Consider the following 23,569-nt stretch of genomic DNA (forward strand, 5'->3'; position numbering starts at 1 on the left):
AAAAGAAAGAAGGGAATCAAAATGAAACACTAGAAAAATAACTAAATAAAAAGAAATGCAATAATGGAGTACTCAAGGAAGAAAAAACACACACTATATATAAAATAGCTAAATAGCAGTGGACCTTCTTCTCAGCTATTCCCTTAAATGTCAATGAATTAAACTCCCCTATTAAAAGGCAGAGATTTGGACTGAATGAAAAAGCATAATCTTATCTATATATGCTGTCTACAAAAGACCCACTATAAGTACTAGGACACAGAGAGGATGAAAGTAAATGGATGTTAAAAGACATTCCAAGAAAACACCAATCAAAAGAGAGCCAGAACCCCAACCAAAACCATTCCAGTCAATCCTAAAGAACACCTAGGGCAATATATAAGAGTCTACAAAGGTTCCATGCACTAGAGTAACTTTCCAGAAACCTACAACCTCCTGATAGTTCCCTAGACCAGATAGGTCCTGAAACCTAGAGGGTCCAGCCTCTCCAGAACATCAGCTAGTTCCATTTCCCTACCCCATACTACTGTCAGCCCCTTCCAACATGAAAAAGTTATAATGGGCATAGCCCAAATACCCCTAAACAGTAGGACAGAAAGAGCAAAGGTGATGGTGGAGTTATACAGAGAAGGCAGCGTTTAACGAATGAATATGATTGCTGAATCATTAAACTGATATTTCTTTTAGTCTCTAGTATCTTAAAGCAGGTAGTAAAAACCTAAAATTGAGGAACTGTAACCCATACCAAACTCTCAAATCTGTTCTACACCTAACTATTGTGCTGTGCTTTGAAATATACTGCTTTTTTGTATATATGTTATTTTTCATGAAAAAAGAAAAAAAATTGATTGCAATGATAAAAAAATATTTATTCCTTCTAGCCTCCTATATTCAGAAGCAGTTAGAAGGAAAAATCTGAGAGGATGGTATGGTAGCCCATGACAATCTCTGGGATCTGTCCTGTAACTACTTATTGAAGAGTGCTACGAAAATTACTACTTTTCTTTTTCTTTGCTTTGTATATATGTTAAATTATACAATTTAAAAAGTTAAAAAAAAAAGAGAGAGAGAGAGAGAGAGCCACAGTGGTTATATCAGTGTCAGACAAAACAGAATTTAAGTCAAAGAATGCCAAGATACAAAAAGGTGAGATTGATAAAAGGTTCAATCCAGCAAGAAGATATAACTATAAATTATATATACCTCACAAAATAACCTCAAAATATATGAAACAAAAATTGACAAAACTGAAGAGAGAAATAGCTCTAAAATAAGTTGGTGACTTTAATACATCACTTTCAATAAATGATAAAACATTAAGCAGACTATCAATAAGGAAATAGAGGATTTGAACAACAAACTGATTGGACATAACCCACATAAACAGAATACTCTACCCAACAACAGTAGAATACACATTCTTCTCAAGTACAATGGTACATTTTTCCGGATAGACACGTTAGGCCCACAAATCAAGTCTTAAAATTTTTTTAAAATATTGAAATATTGAACCACAATGAAATAAAGCTAGAAATCAAGAAAAGAAGGAAAACTGGAAATTTTACCGATATGTAGAAATTAAACAGATGATTGAAAAATCAATGTGTCAAAACTCACAAGGGATACTGGAAAATAGAATGAGACAAATGAAAAAGAAAACATGGAGCAACTAGTAGCAAAAACCAAAAAATGTGGAATTGTAACCCATACCAAACTCTGAAATCTGTTCTACAACCAATTGTGATGTGCTTTGAAATTTATTGTTCTTTTGTATATATGTCATTTTCCACAAACAAAAAAAGTCGATTGTGATGATAAACGCACATATATGATACTGTGAACCACTGACTGTACACTTTGGATGAGTATATGATATGTGAATATAAAATATACATCAATAAATAAAAACAAAAACACAACATACGAAAACTTAAGGGATACAGCAAAGGTAGTACTCAGAGGGAAACTTATAGTTCTAAATGTCTACATTATAAAAGATCACAAAAGATTAACCTAACTTCACACCTACAGAAACTAAAACAAGAGCAACGTAAATCCAAAGTTAGTAGAAGAAAGGAAACAGTAAAGATTAGAGCAGAGATAAATGAAATAGAGAACTTAAACACAATAGAATCAACAAAATCAAAAGTTGGCTTTTTGACAAGATCAATAAAATCTACAAACTTTTAGCCAGATGGACAAAGAGGGAGGACATACATAACAAAATCAAGAATAAAGTATGATGACATCACTACTGACCTTACAGAAATAAAAAGGGTAAAAGGGTACTATGAACAATTATATGCCTACAAATTAGAAAACCCAGACGAAATGAACAAATTCCTAGAAACATACAAATTACCTAACTGGAGCAAGAATAAATAGAAAATCTCAGACCTACAACAAGTAAAGAGATTGAATCAGTAATCAAAAACCTCCCATCAAAGAAAAGTACAAGACTGGATGGTTTCACTGCTAAATTCTAACAAAGAGTTAAAGAAGATTTAACACCAATTCTCAAACTCTAGCCAAAAAACTAGAAAAGGAAGGATAATTTCCTAACTCATCCTGTGAGGCCTGCCCTACCCTGATGGCCACCATGACCAAGTGAGATTTATTCCAGGAACGCAAGGACAGATCAACCTCAGAAAATCAGTGTAATGCACAACATTAATAGAATGAAGGGGGAAAAAACACATGATCATTTCAGTTGATGAAAAAAAAGCATTTGACAAAACCTAACATCCCTTCATGATAAAGACATTCAGAAAACTAGAAATATAAGGGAATTTTCTTTACATGATAAAGGACATTTATGACAATACCACTTTGAAACTATTGTATAACTCCCCCAAAAGCATGTTATTTAATTCTGATTCAATATTGTAGGATGGGACCCTTTGATTAGATTATTTCCATGGAGATTTAACCCACTCAATTGTGCGTGTGGTCTTTTGATTAGATGGAGCTATGACTCCGCCCATTTAAGGTATGTCTTCATTAGTTTACTGGAGTCCTTTAAAGGGGAAACATTCTGGAGAGAGTTCAGAGTCAACACAAGAACCAGACATTTGGAGATGCACAAATGCCCCCTGGGAAGCTGTTTGAAATCAGATGCCAGAGACTCCAGCAGATGCCAGCCATGTGTCTTTCCAGCTGACAGAGGTGTTATGGACCCATCAGCCTTTCTTGAGTGAAGATATCTTTTTCTGGATGCCTCCGTCTGGACATTTTTATGGCTTTAGACCTGTAACTTGTAACTTAATAAATACCCTTTATAAGAGCCATTTCATTCCCGGTATACTGCGTTCTGGCGGCTTTAGCAAACAAAACAATGAAAAACCCACAACAAATATAGCCAATAGTGAAAGACTGAAAGCTTTCTCCCTAAGATCAGGAACAGGACAAAGATACCCACTGTCAGAGTTATTCAACACTGAACTTGACATTCTAGCCAGAGCAATCAGGCAAGAGAAAAAAACAAAAGATATCCACAATAACACAGGAAGAAGTAAAAATATCCTTATTCACAGATGATCTGGATCCTGTATATAGAAAATCCCAAAAAGAAGGCACAAGAAAGCTAAACATAAGATTAACAAGAAAACAGAGTAGCAGAGCACACCACAACCCAACGTGCTCTAACCAACATGTGCAGAATGCGTCCCCCACCAACAGCAGTGTTCACACTCCCTTCAAGTGCACACACGTCATCCTCTACCATGGACCATGTTCACACTCCCTTCAAGTGCACGCACATCATCCTCTACCATGGACCGTATGTATGTTAGGGCACAAGAGAAATCTCAGACTATTTTAAAACAATGATATTATAAAAAGTAACCTCTCCGACCACAACGGAATGAAACTAGAAATCAACAGCAGAAGGAAAAATGGAAAACTTACAAACATGAAAATTAAGCAGCATATCCTTCAACAACAAATGGGTTGAAGAAATCACAAAGGAAATTAGAAAATACTTAGAGACAAATGAAAAAGACACAGCATATCAAAACTATGGGATGCAGTGAAGACAGTGTTCAGAAGGAAATTTATAACTACAGATGCCTATAATTAAAAAAGAAGAAATATCTCTACTAACTTAACTCTACATCCTGAGGAACCAGGAAAACAAGAACAAAGTTAGCAGAAGAAAGGAAATAAAATTACAGCAAAGCTAAATGAAATAGAAAACAGAAAAACAAATAAGAAAATAAAACCACACGTTGGCTCTTTGAAAAAAATTTATAGAATTGACAAACTTTTAGCAAAGCTGACAAAGAAAAAGAGATGTGTCGCAAATAATTAAAATAAGAAAGGAAAACGATGATATTGCCACTGAACTCAGAGAAATAAAAAGGATCATAAGTCCATAGAAATCTAGAAAAAAATGTAAAAATTCCTGGAAATATATCAGTTACCCAAACTGACTCAAGAAGGAACAGAAAACATTACCAAACCTATAACAAGTATAGAGACTGAATCAATAATCAGAAATCACACACCAAAGACAAATCTAAGTCCAGATGGCTTCGATGGTGAATTCTACCAAACATTTAAAAAAATACCAACCCCTCTCAAACTCTTCCAAAGAATTTAAGAGAATATTCCTGCAAAGGTTAGGCTAAGCCTACATAAAATTAGGCCTAAGAGTTACCCCCAGAGAACCTCTTTTGTTGTGTCCTCTCTCTCTATGCCAACTTGGCTGGTGAACTCTCTGTCCTCCTCCCTACAAGGGACTCCCAGGGGTATAAATCCCCCTGACAACAGGGAGAGAACTCTTGGAATGAGCCAGGACCTGGTATCAAGGAATTGAGAAGGGCTTCTTGACCAAAAGGGAGAAGAGAGAAATAGGACAAAATAAAGTTTCAGTGACTGAGAGATTTCAAACAAAGTCAAGAGGCTATCCTGGAGATGATTCTTACACATTATGTAGACATCTCTTTTTAGTTTATGGTGTACTGGAGTGGCTAGAGGGAAGTACCTGAAGCTGCTGAACTGTGTTACAGTAGCCCCGATTATTGAAGAGGACTATATAACTATATAGATTTTAAAATGTGATTGTGTGATCGTGAAAACCTCGTGTCCGGTATTCCTTTTATCCAGGGTATGTACAGATGAGTTAAAAAATAATAAGTATAAAAATAAATAAATAATAGGGGGAGATAAAGGGTAAAATAAAATAGATTTTATTTCAATAGAATGAAATAAAAACAAATGATTATCTCAATAGATTCAACAGGCATTAGACAAAATCCAGCACCTTTTCTTGATAAACACACTCAAAACAGTAGGTATAGAAGGAACTTTCTCAATATGATAAAGGGTATTTATTAAAAACCCCAGCGAACATTATACTCAATGGTGAAAGACTGAAAGCTTTTCCCCTAAGATCAGGAATAAGACAAGGATGCCTGCTGTTACCACTGCTTTTTGATATCTTACTAGAAGTTCTTGTCAGAGCAAATTGGCAAGAAAAAAAAGGTATCCAAATTGGATAGGAAGAATTAAAACTATCTCTATTTTCAGATGACATGATCTTATATATAGAAAACCCAGAGGAATGCACAAGAAAACTATTAGAGCTAATAAACAAATCAGCAAAATGGCAAGGTACAAGATCAACACACAAAAAACAAATGTGTTTCTATACTTTAGCAATGAACAATCCTAAGGGGAAATTAAGAAAACAATTCTATTCACATTAGTATCTAAAAAAATAAAATATCTAGGAATAAATTTAAGGATACAAAAGACTTAAATACTGAAAAATAAAAAACATGGCTGAAGGAAATTAAAGGCCTAAATAGATGGCAAGACACCCCAAGTTCATGGATTGGAAGAGTTAACATTGCTAATGTGTCAATGTTACCCAAAGCAGTTGTTTTAGTTTGTTAAGCTGCCAGAATGCACTATGCCAGAAATGGAACAGCTTTTAAAAGGGGAATTTATTAAGTTGCAAGTTTACAGTTCTAAGACTGTGAAAATGTCCAAATTAAGGCACTAACAAAAAGTTACCTTCACTCAACAAAGGCTGATACCATGCAGAACACCTCTGTCAGCTGAGAAGGCAGCTGGTTGGTGTCTGCTGGGATCTCTGGCTTCTGGACACCTCTGTCAGCTTGGAAGACACATGGCGACATCTGTTAGCTTTCTCTAGTGCTACTTCAATGGCTTCCCCGGGGTGTTTTCCTCCTGTTTCTCCAAAGGTTTCTGGCTGTGTCAGCTCTGAGGTTTTTTCTAAAATGGTTCCCTCTTAAAGGACTCCAGTAAGCAATTCCACCTTGAATGGGTGAGATGCATCTCCATGGAAACTACCTAATCAAAAGGCCCCACCCACAACTGGGGTGAAAACAACTTAATCAAAAAGATTCCATCCAACAATATTGAATGAAGATTAAGAGAACATGTTTTTTCTGGGGCACACAACAGTTTCAAACCAGCACAGTAATACACAAATTCAATGCAATCCCTATTAAATTTCAGCAGTAGTGTTTGCAGAAATGGAAAAAGCAATCCTCAAATTTACATGGACCTGCAAAGGGCTGGGAGAGCCACAACAATCTTGAAAACAAAGGACAAGACTGAAGACTCACACTTTCTGATTTCAAATTGTATTGTAAAGCAACAGGAATAAAAACAGTAGGTATTGGCACAAAGACAATAGATCAGAAGAACGGAACTGAAAGTGTACAAATACACCCATAACTATGACCAAATGAGTGTCAAAAATGGTGCTAAGTACATGCAGTGGAGAAGGAATATACCATTCACCAAATGGTACTGGGAAAACTGGACACACACATGCAGAAGAACGGTGTTAGACCTCTACCTTACAAGACATACAAAAATCAACCCAAAATGGATCAAGGACCCAAGAGAGCTTCTTTTGTTGCTCAGATGTGGCCTCTCCCTCCAGCCAACATGACGAGCAGTCTCACCACCCTCCCCCTCTCTGCGTGGGACATGACTCCCAGGGGTGTGGACCTTCCTGGCAACGTGGGACAGGGATCCTGGAATGAGCTGAGACTCAGCATCAAAGGACTGAGAAAAACCCTAGAATGAGCTGAGAATTAACATCTAGGGATTGAGAGAACCTTCTCGACCAAAAGGGGGACGAGTGAAATGAGACAAAGTGTCAATGGCTGAGAGATTCCAAACACAGTCGAGAGGTTATCCCTGGGATATTCTTATGCATTAAGTAGTATCACCTTGTTAACCAAGATGTAGTGGAGAGGCTGGAGGGAACTGCCTGAAAATGTAGAGCTATGTTGCAGTAGTCATGTTTCTTGATGATGACTGAACAATGAAATAGCTTTCACAATGTGACTCTGTGAATGTGAAAACCTTGTGTCTGATGCTCCTTTTATCTACCAAATTAACAAAAGAGTAGAACATATGGAATAAAAATAAATAATTGTAACAATTATCCACATTAACTTAAGAAGTTAGTAGTGGAGGAAATCTGGTGTGGGGTATATGAGAACTTTGTACTATCTTGTCAGTTGTTCCATAAATCTAAAACTGTTCTAAAAGAGAGGCTATTTTTTAAAAAAAAGAAATTAAGAATCACCCATTAGAACATCATCTCCTAAGAAGCATTCTTGCCAAAAAATATTTATGCTGACTCTAATGAGGAAACAATCAGAGAAACCCAAATGGTAGGACACTCTATAAAACAACTGGCCTCGTCTGTAAAAAATGTCAATGTCATGGAAGGCATAAAAAGGGAGGGAGGACAGGGAATTGTTCTAGATTAAGGGAAAAGCAAGATACAAATGCAAATGAGTAATCCTTGATTACACTTAGCTATTAAAAAAAAGAGAGATAGCTATAAAGAACATTTTAAAGACCAATGGGGAAAACTGCACAGAGCTAGATATGGACTACGTGTTAGATGATGGAATTATGTGAGACAACCCCCTGTGATTAGAAGCTCTGGTGAAAAATTCAAAGGGGAAATACTATGATGTCTGCAACTTTCGAATGGTTCAGCAAAATAAAAAGAATAGAGTAAAAAGTTTAAGAGACAGGGGAGGCATAGATGTAAACAAACATGACAAATGTTACCTGGTGGAGCTAGATGAAGGAATACGAGTATTTACTGCACTTGTCTTTCAACTCTTCTTTAGCTTTGAAAGTTTTCAAAATAAACATTCAGGAGAGAAAGGGTGACCTTCTGTTGAGTAAGCTCCACGAGGGCAGGGCCCATGCCTCTGTTCACAGCGGTTCCCTGCTGCCAGCTGATGCCTGGTCCACTAATGAATCTTGAGGTGCCCAGAAATCCTCCCACCAGATAACCACTGAGACTGTTTCTGGGGCAATCTCCTTCCAGTCTTTCTCCTGTGCCTTAAAGAAAAAAAGTGTCACACCAGGCACACTGCTTTACAACCAGATCTTTTCACTGAGAAACATTCTGTAACCATCTCTCATGAAAATAAGCAAGGACTTGCCATAATCTTCTTAATCTATCTCTGGCTGATGGGAATTGATTGAGGTCTTTGCCAACTATCCCCTATTCCACAGCTGTGGTAAACAGTCTAGTAGCAAAATCTTTGCATATATCTTATTTCCTAGGCTTAAATTCCTAAAAAAACTGAATTGTTGAATCAAATAGTATATCTCTCTTTTAATATACAATGGCAACTTACCAACATCTCTGCAAAAATAGTGAGTCCTATTTTCCTGTACTTTCAACAAACACCAGGTATTGCATTTTCACTTATTAGTCTTGCAAAATGTTTTTGAACCATACAATTTTTAAAACTTATTACTGAAGTATAATATATGCACAGAGAAAGAGTTAACCCATTTTTAAGTTCTATTCCCTTAGATACTGAAGAGGTATGGTTCCTATGGTTCCGTGTTTTTGCCCATTTGATTTCTTCCTAGTTTGGAATGCCTTTGTGTCAGCACTAAAAAGGGAGCAGACAACTTACGGCGAAACCACCCCTCAAACATACACAGCTCTAAATGCAGGAGTGTCAGAATGTGCAAGCAGGAATGAAACATGTTTTGTCAATAACAAGCAAAAGGTGGTAAGACACATATGTGACAAATACACCAGAGGAAGCCCAGGTATGAGAACCATGAGGACAGAGAGTGGAAAAGAGTAACAGAAGCTACTCAGAGAGACTCAAGGTTCAGAAAGATAAGGGTTTAACAAGGTGCAAAACCTGTTTCAGAGAAACAGAAGACTGTCTAACAAAATCTAGTACAGACCAAAGGCCTGACGGAGGGAGATAGCTACAAAGAAGCTAACCGGCCAGGAAAGGCTTTGTAGCCATGGGAAGAAGGGGTCTGCTGAGGGGAATTCCTTCAGGCAAAGAGAAAGGGCCTGGAGAAAAGATCCTGGCTAAGACTAGCTGGTAAGAGAGCCTCAGAGGCAGGGACCCTCACCAAGGAGGAACAGTATGATAGGTCAGGAGAGGAAGGGCGAAGTCCCAGGAGCCCTGGAACCTGGAGAGCAGACCAGCAAGCCCCTCAATTCCTCCCTCACTGGGAAAGGGGAAGTGGGAAGTAGAATATGTCGCTGTTCTCAGCACAGCCAGGCTAGAGTGAGGGGTGAGAAAGCACTGCAGTCAGTGCCCTCCAGAGGGAAACACGAGTGCCCCAAGCCCCCCCACTGGACGGAAAGCACTTGTGGCCATCTCAGCATGCCAAGTGCTAAAGGCCTGCCAGAACCCCGCACATTTCACGCTGTAGACTTCTGAAGTAGGTCACAGGCCAGCCTTCTGATAATGGGTGGGGGCAGAGTTCCCTGGTCCACCTACAGGCCCTGGACTCCCTAGCTCCTGGAAACAGGGAGGCAGAATTGAAAAGCTAACTCTAAGTCCCTTTCCTACAAGTCTCTGCTGCCTGTCAAACCACTTAAGGAGAATTTCAACAAGGCTTCGAGTCTTCCCTGCAACTCTTATCAGCCTTCCCTGACAACATCCAACACAGCTGTCACTCCGAGACACAACTCTTACTGCAGTAACATTAATTCCAAAAGAGAAAAACCGGATGAAGAATGGAACTTTAACAATGAACTTACTGTAAAAGTTAAGCCTCTAAGGGATGAATTTGGGCTGAAATACCGCAGCCGCCTGCCCGCAGCCTCTCATCCGCCCGCAGCCTCTCATCCGCCCGCAGCCTCTCATCCGCCCGCTACTAGCTGGAGAGACTCACCGGCAGCTCCACAAACACACAGAAGACACAGCCTTCCAGAACAGACACCCTTGGCAGTCAGACCTACCTTCAAACCACGACTTCAAATATTTCTAGTCCCTGTGGGCTACCAGTGGGTTTGAAGCACCGATGGAGCTCAGGATGGTCCCTAGCACAGTACGCGGCACAGCGTGCCCTGGATCAGCTTTGTGGGATGAAGGAGGTCACTGGGCCATCCTGGAACCACATGTTCACCTTCATCAGGCCCGACAACAAAACCTCAGATGGAAATAACATGCTTGTTCATTCTCCAGTGGGCCATGCGCTCAGCACAGACTGCTAGTATCGGACTCATCAAATGTTTTCATTAAGTATAACGTGCTGTACTGTTGGTTCCAACTGCTGTGGGTCTGTAGATAATCTATTTACATATACATCTGACTGAGTTTCTCTAAGGGGTTTGAAGTTCATAAATGTAAATCAGAGAGAATGCAATATCTCTCTGAAACAAGATTCAATGGTAGCTTAAAACTACCTGGAATTTCTTGGAGTAAAAATTTCAATTAAAATATTAGGAAAGCTTTCTAAGACTAAGAGTGGAAACAGACTTTGCTCAACTAAATAAATGCAACAGTGTCAAACACAGAAAAATAGACCTGGAGAACCATCATGAACCCAAACAAGTTTCTCTTCTTTAAGATACTATCATCAAAACAGAGTCCCCCATTGATGGAACCAATTCTTCAAACTGTTACTCTGAGAAAGTGTACTCTGCCTGTTTATCTAACAGCTAGAGACCTAATACACAACCATTCCTCAGTAGTCAAATAATTTAAAGAAAAGGGCCTGGTATCACACTGAAAAAGAATGTTATCCAGTTTCAAAAAAATACACTACTGAAAAGACCTGAATAATAAATGTTCGAAAATTAGTTTCCACACTAGCTACTTCCTCCCCTGTGAACTGCCCTTTGAACCTGCCTGGCTTCAAAACAACTGCGCCCATGCGCCCCGCTGACGCCTGGTATCAAGAGGGCAGGTGCACGGTATGCGGTACACGCGGGCCTCAACCCCTCGCACCTGCAGAGGGAGTCACTTCAGCACTGAGGGTCTCTCAACAGCAAGTACTTGGTCTAGAGGCAGAACTGAAAGAGTACGTGGAATTCTGTCAAAGCACATTTGCTCTAAAGATACCCTTCAGAAATGGGGAAAGTGTCATGCTAGCAAACAATCCTAACCATAGAATCGCCCAATCAATCATACACTTGCCAAATTCTGTCTCACACTGGGGTCAGTCTGCTGGCCTACGTGCACCCAACCCCGATCAGTTTGCTGACGGAGCTGGTTGAGGGGCACAGACTGAAAAAGGGTTCACACCCAGGAACCTCTTTTTCCTCTTCCCCAAACTGAAGGCAGCCTAGAGGCCAAAGGCATGACTTATATAGCTGTAGACCGCTTTCCAGAGGTTTTTCTGGGATTCTTCTCGTAAACCCATGTGAGAAAGCAAAACAGACCTCCCCCTTCACCCCTTATTGGTACTGGGATCTCACCTGCCAGCTCTGAACTCAGCTCCATAACTGCTGCAAGAGCTTCCTGGGGACAGAAATCAACATGCTGCAGTCACACAAAAAGCCACCCAAAAGGGAATCAGAAACCACTTCGTTCCATGCCCTGCTTTTCCCACTGCCTTTCCCATGAATGCAGCAATACTTCTGAAAGTTAGCACCACCCAAGTGTGGGAGGGAACGACCCTGGCCCCCGAATTCTACCTTTCACAGAATCATTGCACACTGCAGTTCTGCTAAGGGAGGATTCCAAGCCTCACCCATTCAGAATACCAGCTCTCAAATAAGGATAAACCAGAGCCTCTTCCCAAACAGTTGCTTTCCCACAGCATGGGGCTAAGGCGACTCTGAGGGTCACGGAGTTCAGCCATCTGCCTAAGGAAATAAATAAGTGTAATGTCCTTCCATGTGAAGATATCCCTCCTGCCTCCAGCATGACACAGTCAGGACATTCAGGCGCGATCCTCTGGAAGACATCCCGGGCAGAGGCACCAAGGGCTTCTTTAAGCTGAGCGCTGAACTGTACTCCCGGGAGACGCTCCCTCTGGGAGTCCCTCACCCAAGGGGCAGTGTGACACCGGGATTCTCCCGTCTCTCAGACTCGAGCGCAAACTGCACTGCGTTATTTACAAGGCAGATACTTAACCTCTCTGCATGTCAGCTAACCCCCCTGTAAAGTGGAAATGACACCTTCCTCCAAGACTGTTGATACCACAGGACAACTCAGTGTGCAGCACTAGCAAGGCGCCTGCCTTCACCTGAGTGCTTTAACAAATGGAACAGACAGCTTTCAGTGCATCTTAGTACCAACCTGGGCTACACCATTTTCTAACTGCACAACTTACACTGCTCCCTCTCTTGGCAGTACACTTAGAAAGGCCTGGGAAAAATAACCGTTGAGATAGGGGTCTTCATCTACGTCCCTAGAGAGGATGTGAACCCACTCAAACTATGGAAAAGCCAGTATCAGGCCCACCTCTGAAGGGGAACATGGTACATTCTCACTTACGTATGTTTGGAATCGATTTGACAAAGTCGCAAAAGCCTGGTTTCTCTCACTTCCTGATGTGAAGGACTATTTTTTTCTCACTGGTTTTCAGCGTTTTTTGCACTAAACAGCTGCCATATGCAGAGAAAAGTGCCAACGTTAGGCATCAATACATCACATAGAACTTCCAAGGCCTGGAGAAAATGTGCTCTTTCCCCTCCCATGGATGCCATCAAAGCATGCACCTTGCATTGCAACAGCATTCCTGTGTGAAAGTTCATTTTACAAACTTCCACAACCACCGTCCTCCCTAGCCACCAGTCCGATGAGCCAAACAGCCTGATTCAGAGTTTTGCGTCAGCCCAGGCCCCCCGGGGCATAGCCACCCATGTCGCAACCATCAATGACATCCCTGTCACCCTTCACCATTTTCCTCAACTAAATGGGTCCTCCTTTCAGATTTTGGATCAATGCAGTTTAGCCCATCTGTACAGACCAGAGTTCTTAACCACCAAGAAGCTGCAGGACAGGACGTTCAGGAACCTTCCCAAGTAGTAACTGAATTTGGTGCAGCTGTGTACTTTCCTCAGCGCACTTTCCCATACCTTTCATCAATGTCTCAAAGGGGTCCAGGAGCCCTACCACTGACCCCCCCAAAAGTTAAGAATCCCTACAGTAAAGAGGTGTCCTGGAAGATAAGAGAACAAGTTAACTTAATGGGTGTTCCTTCAATTAAGGAATTTATTTGCTTTTTAAAGCAAATTTTGCAGGATGTCTAAACTTCTTCCACCACTCACTTCACATTCACACGTAAGATATAAAATTCTTCAACCATCTTCCCCAAACTCCAGAATTTAACAGAGTGAAGATATAAACACGCTAGAGATACTTTTAGCAACAGGGAGAAAACACAGAAACACTCGTGATACTTTCAGGAAAACACTTAACCCAACAAGTGTTACTGGTTTGCTTTTATCCCTAAAATCCCCTCCTACCTGTCAAGCTCCTTTTCCCTTCGGTGCTAGGTCCAAGCTCGGCTCCCAAGGGCTTCCCATAACACTGAAGCCTGAGGCCGGGAGCAGAGCCACAAGGTAGGAAAAGTAAAAGCACCCAAAAGTCCCTCACCTGGCCGTGAAGGGCGAGTTTATCGGGCTCTATCCGAACTCAAAATCTGGTAACGAGATCCCGGGAGCAGCCGGTGCTCGGGACAAGCGCTCGCATCTCCTGCATCTGCTGCTCGGCCCGGGAGCCGGGACGTAGTTCCAGGTGAAGGCCCGGGGCGGCTCCTCGCGGGCAGAACCGAAAGGGCATCCCGGAGGCCCGGCTCCAGGCCGCGTCGCGCCGAAAACAAACTTTCCAGGCACTTCCACCCGCCGGGCCGGGTGACACCTCCCCGGCCTCGCCCGCCCTCCGCGCGTCTGTCAGCGTCCCCCGCCAGGGCCGGCGCCCGCCGCAGCCAGCCCGGCTCCCCGCAGCCGCCGAGTGGCGCCCCGGCCGGCGCCCGCTCCCCCGGCCCGGCTCGCCCGGCCTGGCCCCAGGTGAGGCGCCGCCCGGCCCGCGGGACCCCGGGCCGCCCCGCCTCGCCGGGCCCGGGCGGCCGCCGGGCCCGACGAGGCCCAGAGGCCGGCGCGCCCGCCCCGCCGCCGCACACTCACCAGCTGGCTGGTGGTCCTGGCCATGGGCCCCGCGTCGGCGCGGGCCCTCCCCCGCAGCGCTGCGCGGCTCGGCGCCTCCTCAGCGTCCTCCTCCCCGCCGCGGAGCCCCAGCAATGGCCGCCCTCATCCTGCGCCCGCCCCGCCGCCCCCCGCCCTCGGCGCAGCCCCGCCCCCGCGCGACGCTGGCCGGGACTTCCGCTGCGCGGCCGCCGTCGCCCTCTCCCATTGGCCGCACAGGCCGTCACTCCACCGCGGCCCCGGCCGACCCCGCCCCCGCCCAGGGAGCCGCACTTCCGGGTTGGGGCCCGCCGGGTGGGAAGGGCTGGTCCCCGCCGAGGGGAGGACCTGCGTGGGCCAATCCCGGGGTCTGCGAGTCGGGGCGGGGACAGGGCGAGCTGTCATCCCGGGCTCGCAGTTGGGGAAGCCGAGGCTCGGAGGGGCCTGGACTTGGGCCAAGGTCACGCCGGAGGCACCGAAGGAGCATGGTTCTCACCCCTGCACCGTCTCTAGGGCGGGTCCTTGAGGAACTTTTCTAGTTAAAAACGAATGCGTTATTAAACTTTCCCACCTGGGAAACCCCTAATACACTCAAACATTAGGGACTCCCAAGTTAATAGGCCAGGCCCCTGATCTTGAGGCTAGCTCTTGTGAAGCTTATTTATGTAAGAGAAACTAAGGCTACCTATGGTTATGCCTAAGAGTTAACCTCCAGAAAATCTCTTTGGTTGCTCAGATGTGGCCTCTTTCTAAGCCCAACTCTGCAAAGAAAATACCTTACATGGAATATGACGTCCAAGGGTGAAAGTCTCCCTGGGACGGCCAAACATGACTTCCAGGGTGAATCTGGCCCTGGCACTGTGGGATCAATAATGCCATCCTGACCAAAAGGGGGAAAAGACATGTAACAAAATAAGCCATCAGTTGCTATGAAAGTTCAAATAGAGTCTAGAGGCTATTCTGGAGACTACTCTTAAGCTAACTTCAGCTAAATATTGCTGAATTGCAATGGTTTGCCAACCCCCAACCAACACCATTCCTGTTAACCCTAAAGAACATTCAGGGCTGTTATTTGAGATCCTACAGAAGTTTCTTGCACTAAGTTTACTTTCCAGGTGGTCCCTAGACCAGATAAGTCCTGAAACCCAGAGGGCCCAGCCTCTCCAGAACATCAACTAGTTCCATCCCCCTATGTTGACATCCTTTTCCAGCATAAAAAAGTTGGAATGGCCAGAGCCCAAATAGCCCTGAAGAGTGGGAGAAAGATCAAAGGAGGAGGAGGAGTATAACAGAGAAGACAGGATTTAACAAATGAGTATGACTGCTGAATCATTATGTTGCTATTTCTTTTAGTCTCCAGTGTCTTGGAGGAACTAGAAGGAAAAACCTGAAATTGTGGATCTGTAACCCATACCAAACTTTGAAATCTATTCTATAAATATTTGTAGAATCTACTTTGAAATGTATTGCTTCTTTGTATATGTTATATTTCACAATAAAAATGTTTTTAAAAAATGAACGCATTGAAGGACATTTTGGTCATAAAGACGCATTTATAAGGCAGAAAACAAAGCCATCTCATCATTGCAAATAGTCCAGGAACATCCTCAGAACTTTTTTCTTTGCCTAGGCATGTATTTCTTATTTTTGTGGTTGTTATTGTTGTTGATGATGATGCTGTCTTCAAATTAGGATCATCCTTGTAACCTAAGGCTTTCATAGTGCTAAATAACCTGTTTTTTGTGTGTATCTGTTCTAGTTTGCTAGCTGCCAGAACGCAAAATACCAGAAACAGAATGATTTTTAAAAAGGGGAATTTAACAAGTTGCTAGTTAACAGTTCTAAAGCCGAGAAAATGTCCCAATTAAAACAAGTCTTTAGAAATGTCCAATCTAAGGCATCCAGGGAAAGATACCTTGGTTTAAGAAGGCCAATGACGTTCAGGGTCTATCTCTCTAGTGAGAAGGTACATGGCAAACACGGTCAGGGCTTGTCTCTCAGCTGGAAGGGCATATGGCGAACACAGCGTCATCTGCTAGCTTTCTCTCCTGGCTTCCTATTTCATGAAGCTCCCCGGGAGGCATTTTCCTTCTTCATTTCCAAAGGTTGCTGGCTAGTGGATTCTCTGCCTCATGGTGCTGCAGCATTCTCTGCTCTCTCCTTCATTCCCCAAAATGTTTCCTCTTTTATAGGACTGCAGAAACTAATCAAGACCCACCCAAATGGGTGGAGACATGTCGTCACCTAATCCAGTTTAACAACCACTCTTGATGAAATCCCACCTCCAGGGGGATGCTCTAATTACAGATTCAAACATACAATACTGAATAGGGATTAGAAGAAACGGCTGCCTTTACAAAATGAGATTAGGTTTAAAATGTGGCTTTTCTAGGGTACATCCATCATTTCAAACCAGCACGATATCCAAAGCAATATATCTGAATTTTTTTAATGATCCTTTAGATAACACAGAGTAATAACAATGAAATAAACTCACCCATTATCCCACGTGGCTAGACTGAATTGTTCAAGAGGAGTAGTAGCTGCTAACATTTATTCAGCGCTTACTCTAAGTAAGGATGTTCAGGCCTAAACCCATTTACCCTCACAAACACCCCCACCACTGTCACCCCACTTTTCAGACGAAGAAGCAGAGGTCACAAAGTGTCAGGACAAGAATCTAGACACATAGGATACCTTAAGAAACAATAACAGATTCCGCGGGTCAAGATGGCGGCTTAACAACGTGCGCATTTTAGTTCATCCTCCAGAACAACTGCTAAATAACCAGAAACAGTACAGAACAGCTCCTGGGGCCATGTCGGTGGCCGGACACACAGTGTACCCCAGTCTGGACCGGCTGGACCGGCTACGAGCACCCCCCAAAACCATGAGTTCCCAAAGCTGCGGCGGCCAGCGCCCCTCCCCGACAGGCCGCTTCCCAGAGGGGAAAGGAAAGGACTTTACCAGCAGCAGGGACTGGGCACAATCAAACGCCAATTGTGGAACTAATTAACAAATTCTGACTACTAAAAATAGGCCCCCAGCTTAGGTGAACCCAATCAAAGCGGAGGTTGCTCATTTTTGCCCCGGCACCAAGGGGGCAGGCCTGACAGAAAAAGGGGGGAAGAAAGAAGGAAACAGGTTTTTGTGGCTATATATCTACAAAGGCTTGACTGCCTCTGCATACAGCCGCAGGACTTTTCAGGCTGCAACTGCCCCAGGCATAGGCAGAAGTGAGCTCTTCTGGGGGCTTATCTGGAGCCTGTGCCTTCCCCAGGGGAGGGGTGAAGCCCCACCCAGGTGGAATCCCTCCATCAAGGAATTCAGACACCAGTGCTTGGTAATTTGAAGCCATTAAAACCAGCCTACAACCTCTCCTCTGTCTCCAACAAACCCCCAGCCAAAGTTAAAGGTACCGCATCATCTTATGCTGGTGGGACCTGCAGTCAGACAAGCGCCACATACTGGGCAGGATAAGAAAAACAGAGTCCAGAGACTTCACAGGAAAGTCTTTCAACCTGCTGGGTCTCATGCTCAGGGAAAACCAATGCAGGTGACTCTTTCCTCCTGATAGGAAGCCAGTTTGGTCTGGGAAAATCTGGCTGGGATCTATAATATCTAAGCAGACCCTCCTAAGTGTGTGAAGGGGAAAGCAGCACAAGAAACAAGAAAACAAGAACAGAAAAATTCTCCTCTGTTAAACAAAACTTAAGCTAAAGGTCCAGATAAAGCTGAACAGAATGTCAAAGAACAGATAGACAACAAATTCATCCAGCAAGAAAACCCTAGATAAAAGAAGTGAAAGCAATCTCCAGAATAAACTAATTAAGGTAATTAAATGCCTAGACGCCAGCAAAAAATAACAAATCACACTAAGGAAATTGACCCAGTCAAAGGAACAAACCAACAATTCAAATGACATACAGGAGCTGAAACAACTAATTCAGAATATACGAACAGACATGGAAAACCTCATCAAAAACCAAATCAATGAATTGAGGAAGGATATAAAGAAGGCAAGGAAGGAACAAAAAGAAGAAACTGAAAGCCTAAAAAAACAAATCACAGAACTTATGGGAATGAAAGACACAGTAGAAGAGATGAAAAAAACAATGGAAATCTACAATGGTAGATTTCGAGAGGCAGAACATAGGATTAATGAACCGGAGGACAGAACATCTGAAATCCAACAAGAAACAGAAACTATAGGGAAAAAAAAGGAAAAATATGAGCAGGGACTCAGGGAATTGAAAGACAATATGAAGCGCATGAATATACGTGTTGTGGGTGTCCCAGAAGGAGAAGAGAAGGGAAAAGGAGGAGAAAAACTAATGGAGGAAATTATCACTGAAAATTTCCCAACTCTTATGAAAGACTTAAAATTACAGATCCAAGAAGTGCAGCGCACCCCAAAGAGAATAGATCCAAATAGACGTACTCCAAGACATTTAATAATCAGAATGTCAGAGGTCACAGAGAAAGACAGGATCTTGAAAGCAGCAAGAGAAAAGCAATCCATCACATACAAGGGAAGCCCAATAAGACTATGCGCAGATCTCTCAGCAGAAACCGTGGAGGCGAGAAGACAGTGGGATAATATAATTAAATTATTAAAAGAGAAAAACTGCCAACCAAGAATTCTATATCCAGCAAAATTGTCCTTCAAAAATGAGGGAGAAATGAAAATATTTTCAGACAAAAAATCACTGAGAGAATTTGTGACCAAGAGACCAGCTCTGCAAGAAATACTAAAGGGAGCACTAGAGACAGATACAAAGACAGAAGAGAGAAGTGTGGAGAAGAGTGTAGAAAGGAAGACCATGAGTAAAGGTAAAAGGAAGGAAAATTAGATATGACATATAAAATCCAGAAGGCAAAATAGTAGAAGAAAGTACTACCCATGCAGTAATAACACTGAATGTTAATGGATTAAACTCTCTAATCAAAAGACATAGTCTGGGGCGGGCCGCGGTGGCTCAGCGGGCAAAGTGCTTGCCTGCTATGCCGGAGGACCTCAGTTCGATTCCCGGCCCCAGCCCATGTAACGAAAACGGAGAAACAGAATACAATAAAACAAGAAAATGTTTAAAGATGTTTCCCTTTCTTCCTTCCTTCCTTCCTTCTCTCTGTCTTTCCTTTAAAAAAAAAAAAAAAAAAAAAAAAAAGACATAGTCTGGCAGAATGGTTTAAAAAACAGGACCCATCTATATGCTGTCTCTACTCAAAGGTCACGAGGCCAAGGACACAAATGGACATTTACATGTTTATAGCAGCATTATTAACAATTACCAAGTGATGGAAACAGCCAAAATGTCCATCAACAGACACTTGACTAAACAAACTGTGACATTTACATAAGATGGAATATTATGCAGCTGTAAGACAGAATAAAGTTATGAAGTATGTAACAACATGAATGGACCTTAAGCACATTATGCTGAGTGTGATTAGCCAGAAACAAAAGGACAAATACTGTATGGTCTCACTGACATGAACTGACGTTAGTGAATAAACTTAGAATATTTCCTTGGTAACAGAGACCATCAGGAGATAGAAATAGGGTGAGATATTGGGTGATTGGAGCTGAAGGGATACAGATTGTGCAACAGGACTGAATATAAAATCTCAGATATGGACAGCACAATACTACCTAACAGTAATGTAATTATGTTAAAACACTGAATGAACCTGCATGTGAGAATGATAGAGGGAGGAGGACTGGGGACATAAATGAAATCAGAAAGAAAGATAGATGGTAAAGATCGAGATGGTATAATCTAGGAATGCCTAGAGTGTATAATAATAGTGAAATGTACAATGTACAAATTTAAGAAATGTTTTTGCCTGAGGAAGAACAAAGGAATTTCATTATTGCAGGGTGTTGAAAATAGATAATTAATACTTTAAAATGTCACCTTATGTGTGAGACTAAAGCAAAAAATGTTTATTTGTTACAAAATTTATATTTTGACTAGAGCATTTCCTAATATAACTCATGTAGATAGTTTGAGTGAATGTCATAAGTACTTGGAATCTCAGGTAGCATATGAGATTTTGTTGGTTTGTCCAGAGTGATGCCCTGATGAATCCCAGAGTGATTTGATCAGTGACTGGAAAAGTATTTGCAAGCCCCCTTCGGGGAATGGTGAGAGTGGGGAGAAATTCAACTTCCCCAAGTTGAATTCTTGATATTCTCACAAGCAGTGTGGACAACCAAAGCTATAGGCTGAGCCCCCAGGCTTGGGATTTGTTCACATGAAACTTAACCTCACAAAGGATAGGTCAAGTCTACTTAAAATTTAGGCCTAAGAGTCACCCCCAAGAGAGCCTCTTTTGTTGCTCAGATGTGGCCTCTCTCTCCAGCCAAAACAACGAGCAGTCTCACCACCCTTTCCCTCTCTGTGTGGGACATGACTCCCAGGGGTGTGGACCTTCCTGGCAATGTGGGACAGACATCCTGGAATGAGCTGAGACTCAGCATCAAGGGACTGAGAAAAACCCTAGAATGAGCTGAGAATTAACATCAAGGGATTGAGAGAACCTTCTCGACCAAAGGGGGAAGAGTGAAATGAGACTAAGTGTCAATGGCTGAGAGATTCCAAACAGAGTTGAGAGGTTATCCTGGAGGTTATTCTTATGCATTAAGTAGATATCACCTTGTTGTTCAAGATGTAGTGGAGAGGCTGGAGGGAACTGCCTGAAAATGTAGAGCTGTGTTGCAGTAGCCATGTTTCTTGATGATGATTGAACAATGATATAGCTTTCACAATGAGACTCTGCGAATGTGAAAACCTTGTGTCTGATGCTCCTTTTAGCTACTATATCAGCAGAAGAGTAGAACATATGGAATAAAAATAAATAATAGGGGGAACAAATGTTAAAATAAATTTAGTTTGAAATGCTAGTGGTAAATGAAAGCGAGGGGTAAGGGGTATGGTATGTATAATTTTTTTTCTCTGTTATCGTTTTATTTCTTTTTCTGTTGTCTTTTTATTTCTTTTTCTAAATTGATGCAAATGTTCTAAGAAATGATGAATATGCAACTATGTGATGATATTAAGAATTACCGATTGTATATGTAGAATGGAATCTCTTAAATGTTTTGTTTGTTAATTTTTTTAATTAATAAAAAAAGTTAAAAGAAAAAAAGAAACAATAACAGAGGAAGCTAAATGTAATTCACCGCCCGAAAGGGCTCAGTCTCTTCATGCTGTTTGGATATTTGCTTTTTCCACTTGACAAAGTACAGCACTGTATTCTTAGAGCTCTTCTGGCCTTTAATTGCCTCCTCCCTGGGCCGAAAGGGCTGCCGAGAGCTCCATTAGATGCCCATCCCGAAGTCTACCGAGTCATACGTAGACCAAGCTCCATCTTCATGGACACTGAGCAGGGCCCTGGAGTGAAACAGGGCCCACCCTCACTTACTCCCTTAGAATCTGGAATCGCTGGGTCAGAAAGCAGGTGTGCCTCTCAAGGCTCTTGATACATGCTGCCAACTTGTCTGCCCTGCTCCAGAGAAATGGTCCCAGTTGACGCTTCGGCCTCAGCGGGCAAAGACAAGTCCAAGGACAGACATCTGCTCTTGCCACCACACCAAGCCAAAGCCAACATTCGAGGACACTGAAATTATCCTACATCAATAACCCCTACCACACATGAGGAGTGACAGCTCATTTCACCTCCCAGCAGCCCCCTAAGGGGCAGGGAAGACAATCACATGAAGTTTTTCACGCGAGGGAACCAAGGCTTCAGCGACTTACCTGCCTTTGGTCAAAGTAGCAGGTCAGCGAGCCCGGGATTCAAACCCAGCCCTGACTGACGCCAGGGCCCAGCTCTTAGCTTTTGTACTCCACTGCCTTCTAACAACCTTATTTTCTATTGTAGTCCTCACCAAGTAATGATAACTTGTCCTAAGAAAATGCTAACAATTTTCTATGATTTATTTTCATTTAATTATTATCACAACCTTACTTGACATTCATTACCATCTTTCAGGTGAAGAAACTTGCTAGACTATATACCAAGTGTGGTTGTAAATGTGTATATTCAACTACAGAGATCTCACAAGCAGCATTTCTCATAAAGTTGCTGAAGGATGCACTCTACCAAAAAAGGGAGTAAATCAAGAAAAAGGAATGTACTAAGAAATGATGAATATGTAACTATATGATGATATTAAGAATTACTGATTGTATATGTAGAATGGAATGATATCTAAATGTTTTGTTAATTTTTTTAATTAATAAAAAAAGTTAAAAAAAAAAAAAAAGAAAGAAAGAAAAGAAAAAGGAGGATCAAGATCCAAGAAATGAGAGGAACCACAGAACACACAGGAGTATGGTGAAGGGAAGTCTCAGGACCCGTCTAACCAACAATTTATTGACGCTCCTCCGTGTGCCAGGTCCTGAGCTAGACATGGAGGAGTTCACCCGTGAACAAAACACAAAAACCCCTGCTCTTGCGGAACTCACCTGCGACTGGGCGGGGTGGGGGAGTGGGAGAAGCAAACATAAAAAAAAAAAAATCATGTGGTAGGTCAGAAAATGAAAAGAGCTGTGGGGAAGAAAGAGACTAGGTAAGTGGGTCTCAGGAGCACAGGGGGATGAATTGTCTTTTTAAATGGATGAGGAAGACAAATCTCAGGGTAAGAGCTGTCAGCAGTGGGCACCCAGGCCCTGACAGAGCAGGCTTCTAGGTGACCCCAAAAATATTATCAAAAATGATAAAGACAGCTGTAGCAGAAAGGAAGCCCCACTTATCCCAACTCCCATATCTCGGACACTGATCCACCTGGCACTTACACTACACCTTGGCAGGAGAAGGGACAGGAGCGGGGTGGGGGTTGGGGTGCAGCTCATGCCCCCCTCTTCTAAAAGAAAGGCAATAGCTAATGACAACAGATGATGAATCAAGACATAGCATATTATTTAGAATGATAGACATAACTACAAGGAAAAATGCTTTTGAACAATAGTAAGTGGGATGTAAGGAGGATGAGACAGGGCTGCTGTTTTTCATTACAAGCTATTTTATTTGGCTTCTTAGTGCTACACACGTTAATCAGTAAAAATGAGCCTATCTTCTTACTGGGAATTCTGAGAAGCTCTCACTCATTTCACAAAGTGGACAAGAATATTTGTGGCAGTATTGCTTTAACATCCACGGAAAAAAACTGAGAAACAATCCAAATACTTATCCTCAGGAGAACAGTCA

At 42.4% G+C, this 23,569-nt stretch overlaps 1 protein-coding gene across 9 annotated transcripts in view; it reads right to left on the bottom strand.

Moving 5' to 3' along the window:
- The window catches only part of PDPK1 (3-phosphoinositide dependent protein kinase 1), a 118,705-nt gene that overhangs the window by 94,644 nt on the left and 492 nt on the right, over positions 1-23,569 (bottom strand). For 4 of the 9 annotated variants that reach the window (XM_077142086.1, XM_077142082.1, XM_077142091.1 and 1 more), the window contains exon 1: positions 14,357-14,486. The exons of 2 other annotated variants lie outside the window; for them this stretch is intronic. In XM_077142086.1, the coding sequence (XP_076998201.1) occupies positions 14,357-14,380 (24 nt within the window). In that variant the 5' untranslated portion in view covers positions 14,381-14,486. Of the gene's footprint in view, positions 1-8,070; positions 8,350-13,826; positions 14,036-14,356; positions 14,487-23,569 lie in introns of those variants that run through there. 3 more of the 9 variants (XM_077142085.1, XM_077142084.1, XM_077142088.1) reach the window with 3 other exon arrangements.

Source organism: Tamandua tetradactyla, chromosome 23 (assembly GCF_023851605.1).
Source record: "Tamandua tetradactyla isolate mTamTet1 chromosome 23, mTamTet1.pri, whole genome shotgun sequence".
Classification (NCBI taxonomy): domain Eukaryota; kingdom Metazoa; phylum Chordata; class Mammalia; order Pilosa; family Myrmecophagidae; genus Tamandua; species Tamandua tetradactyla.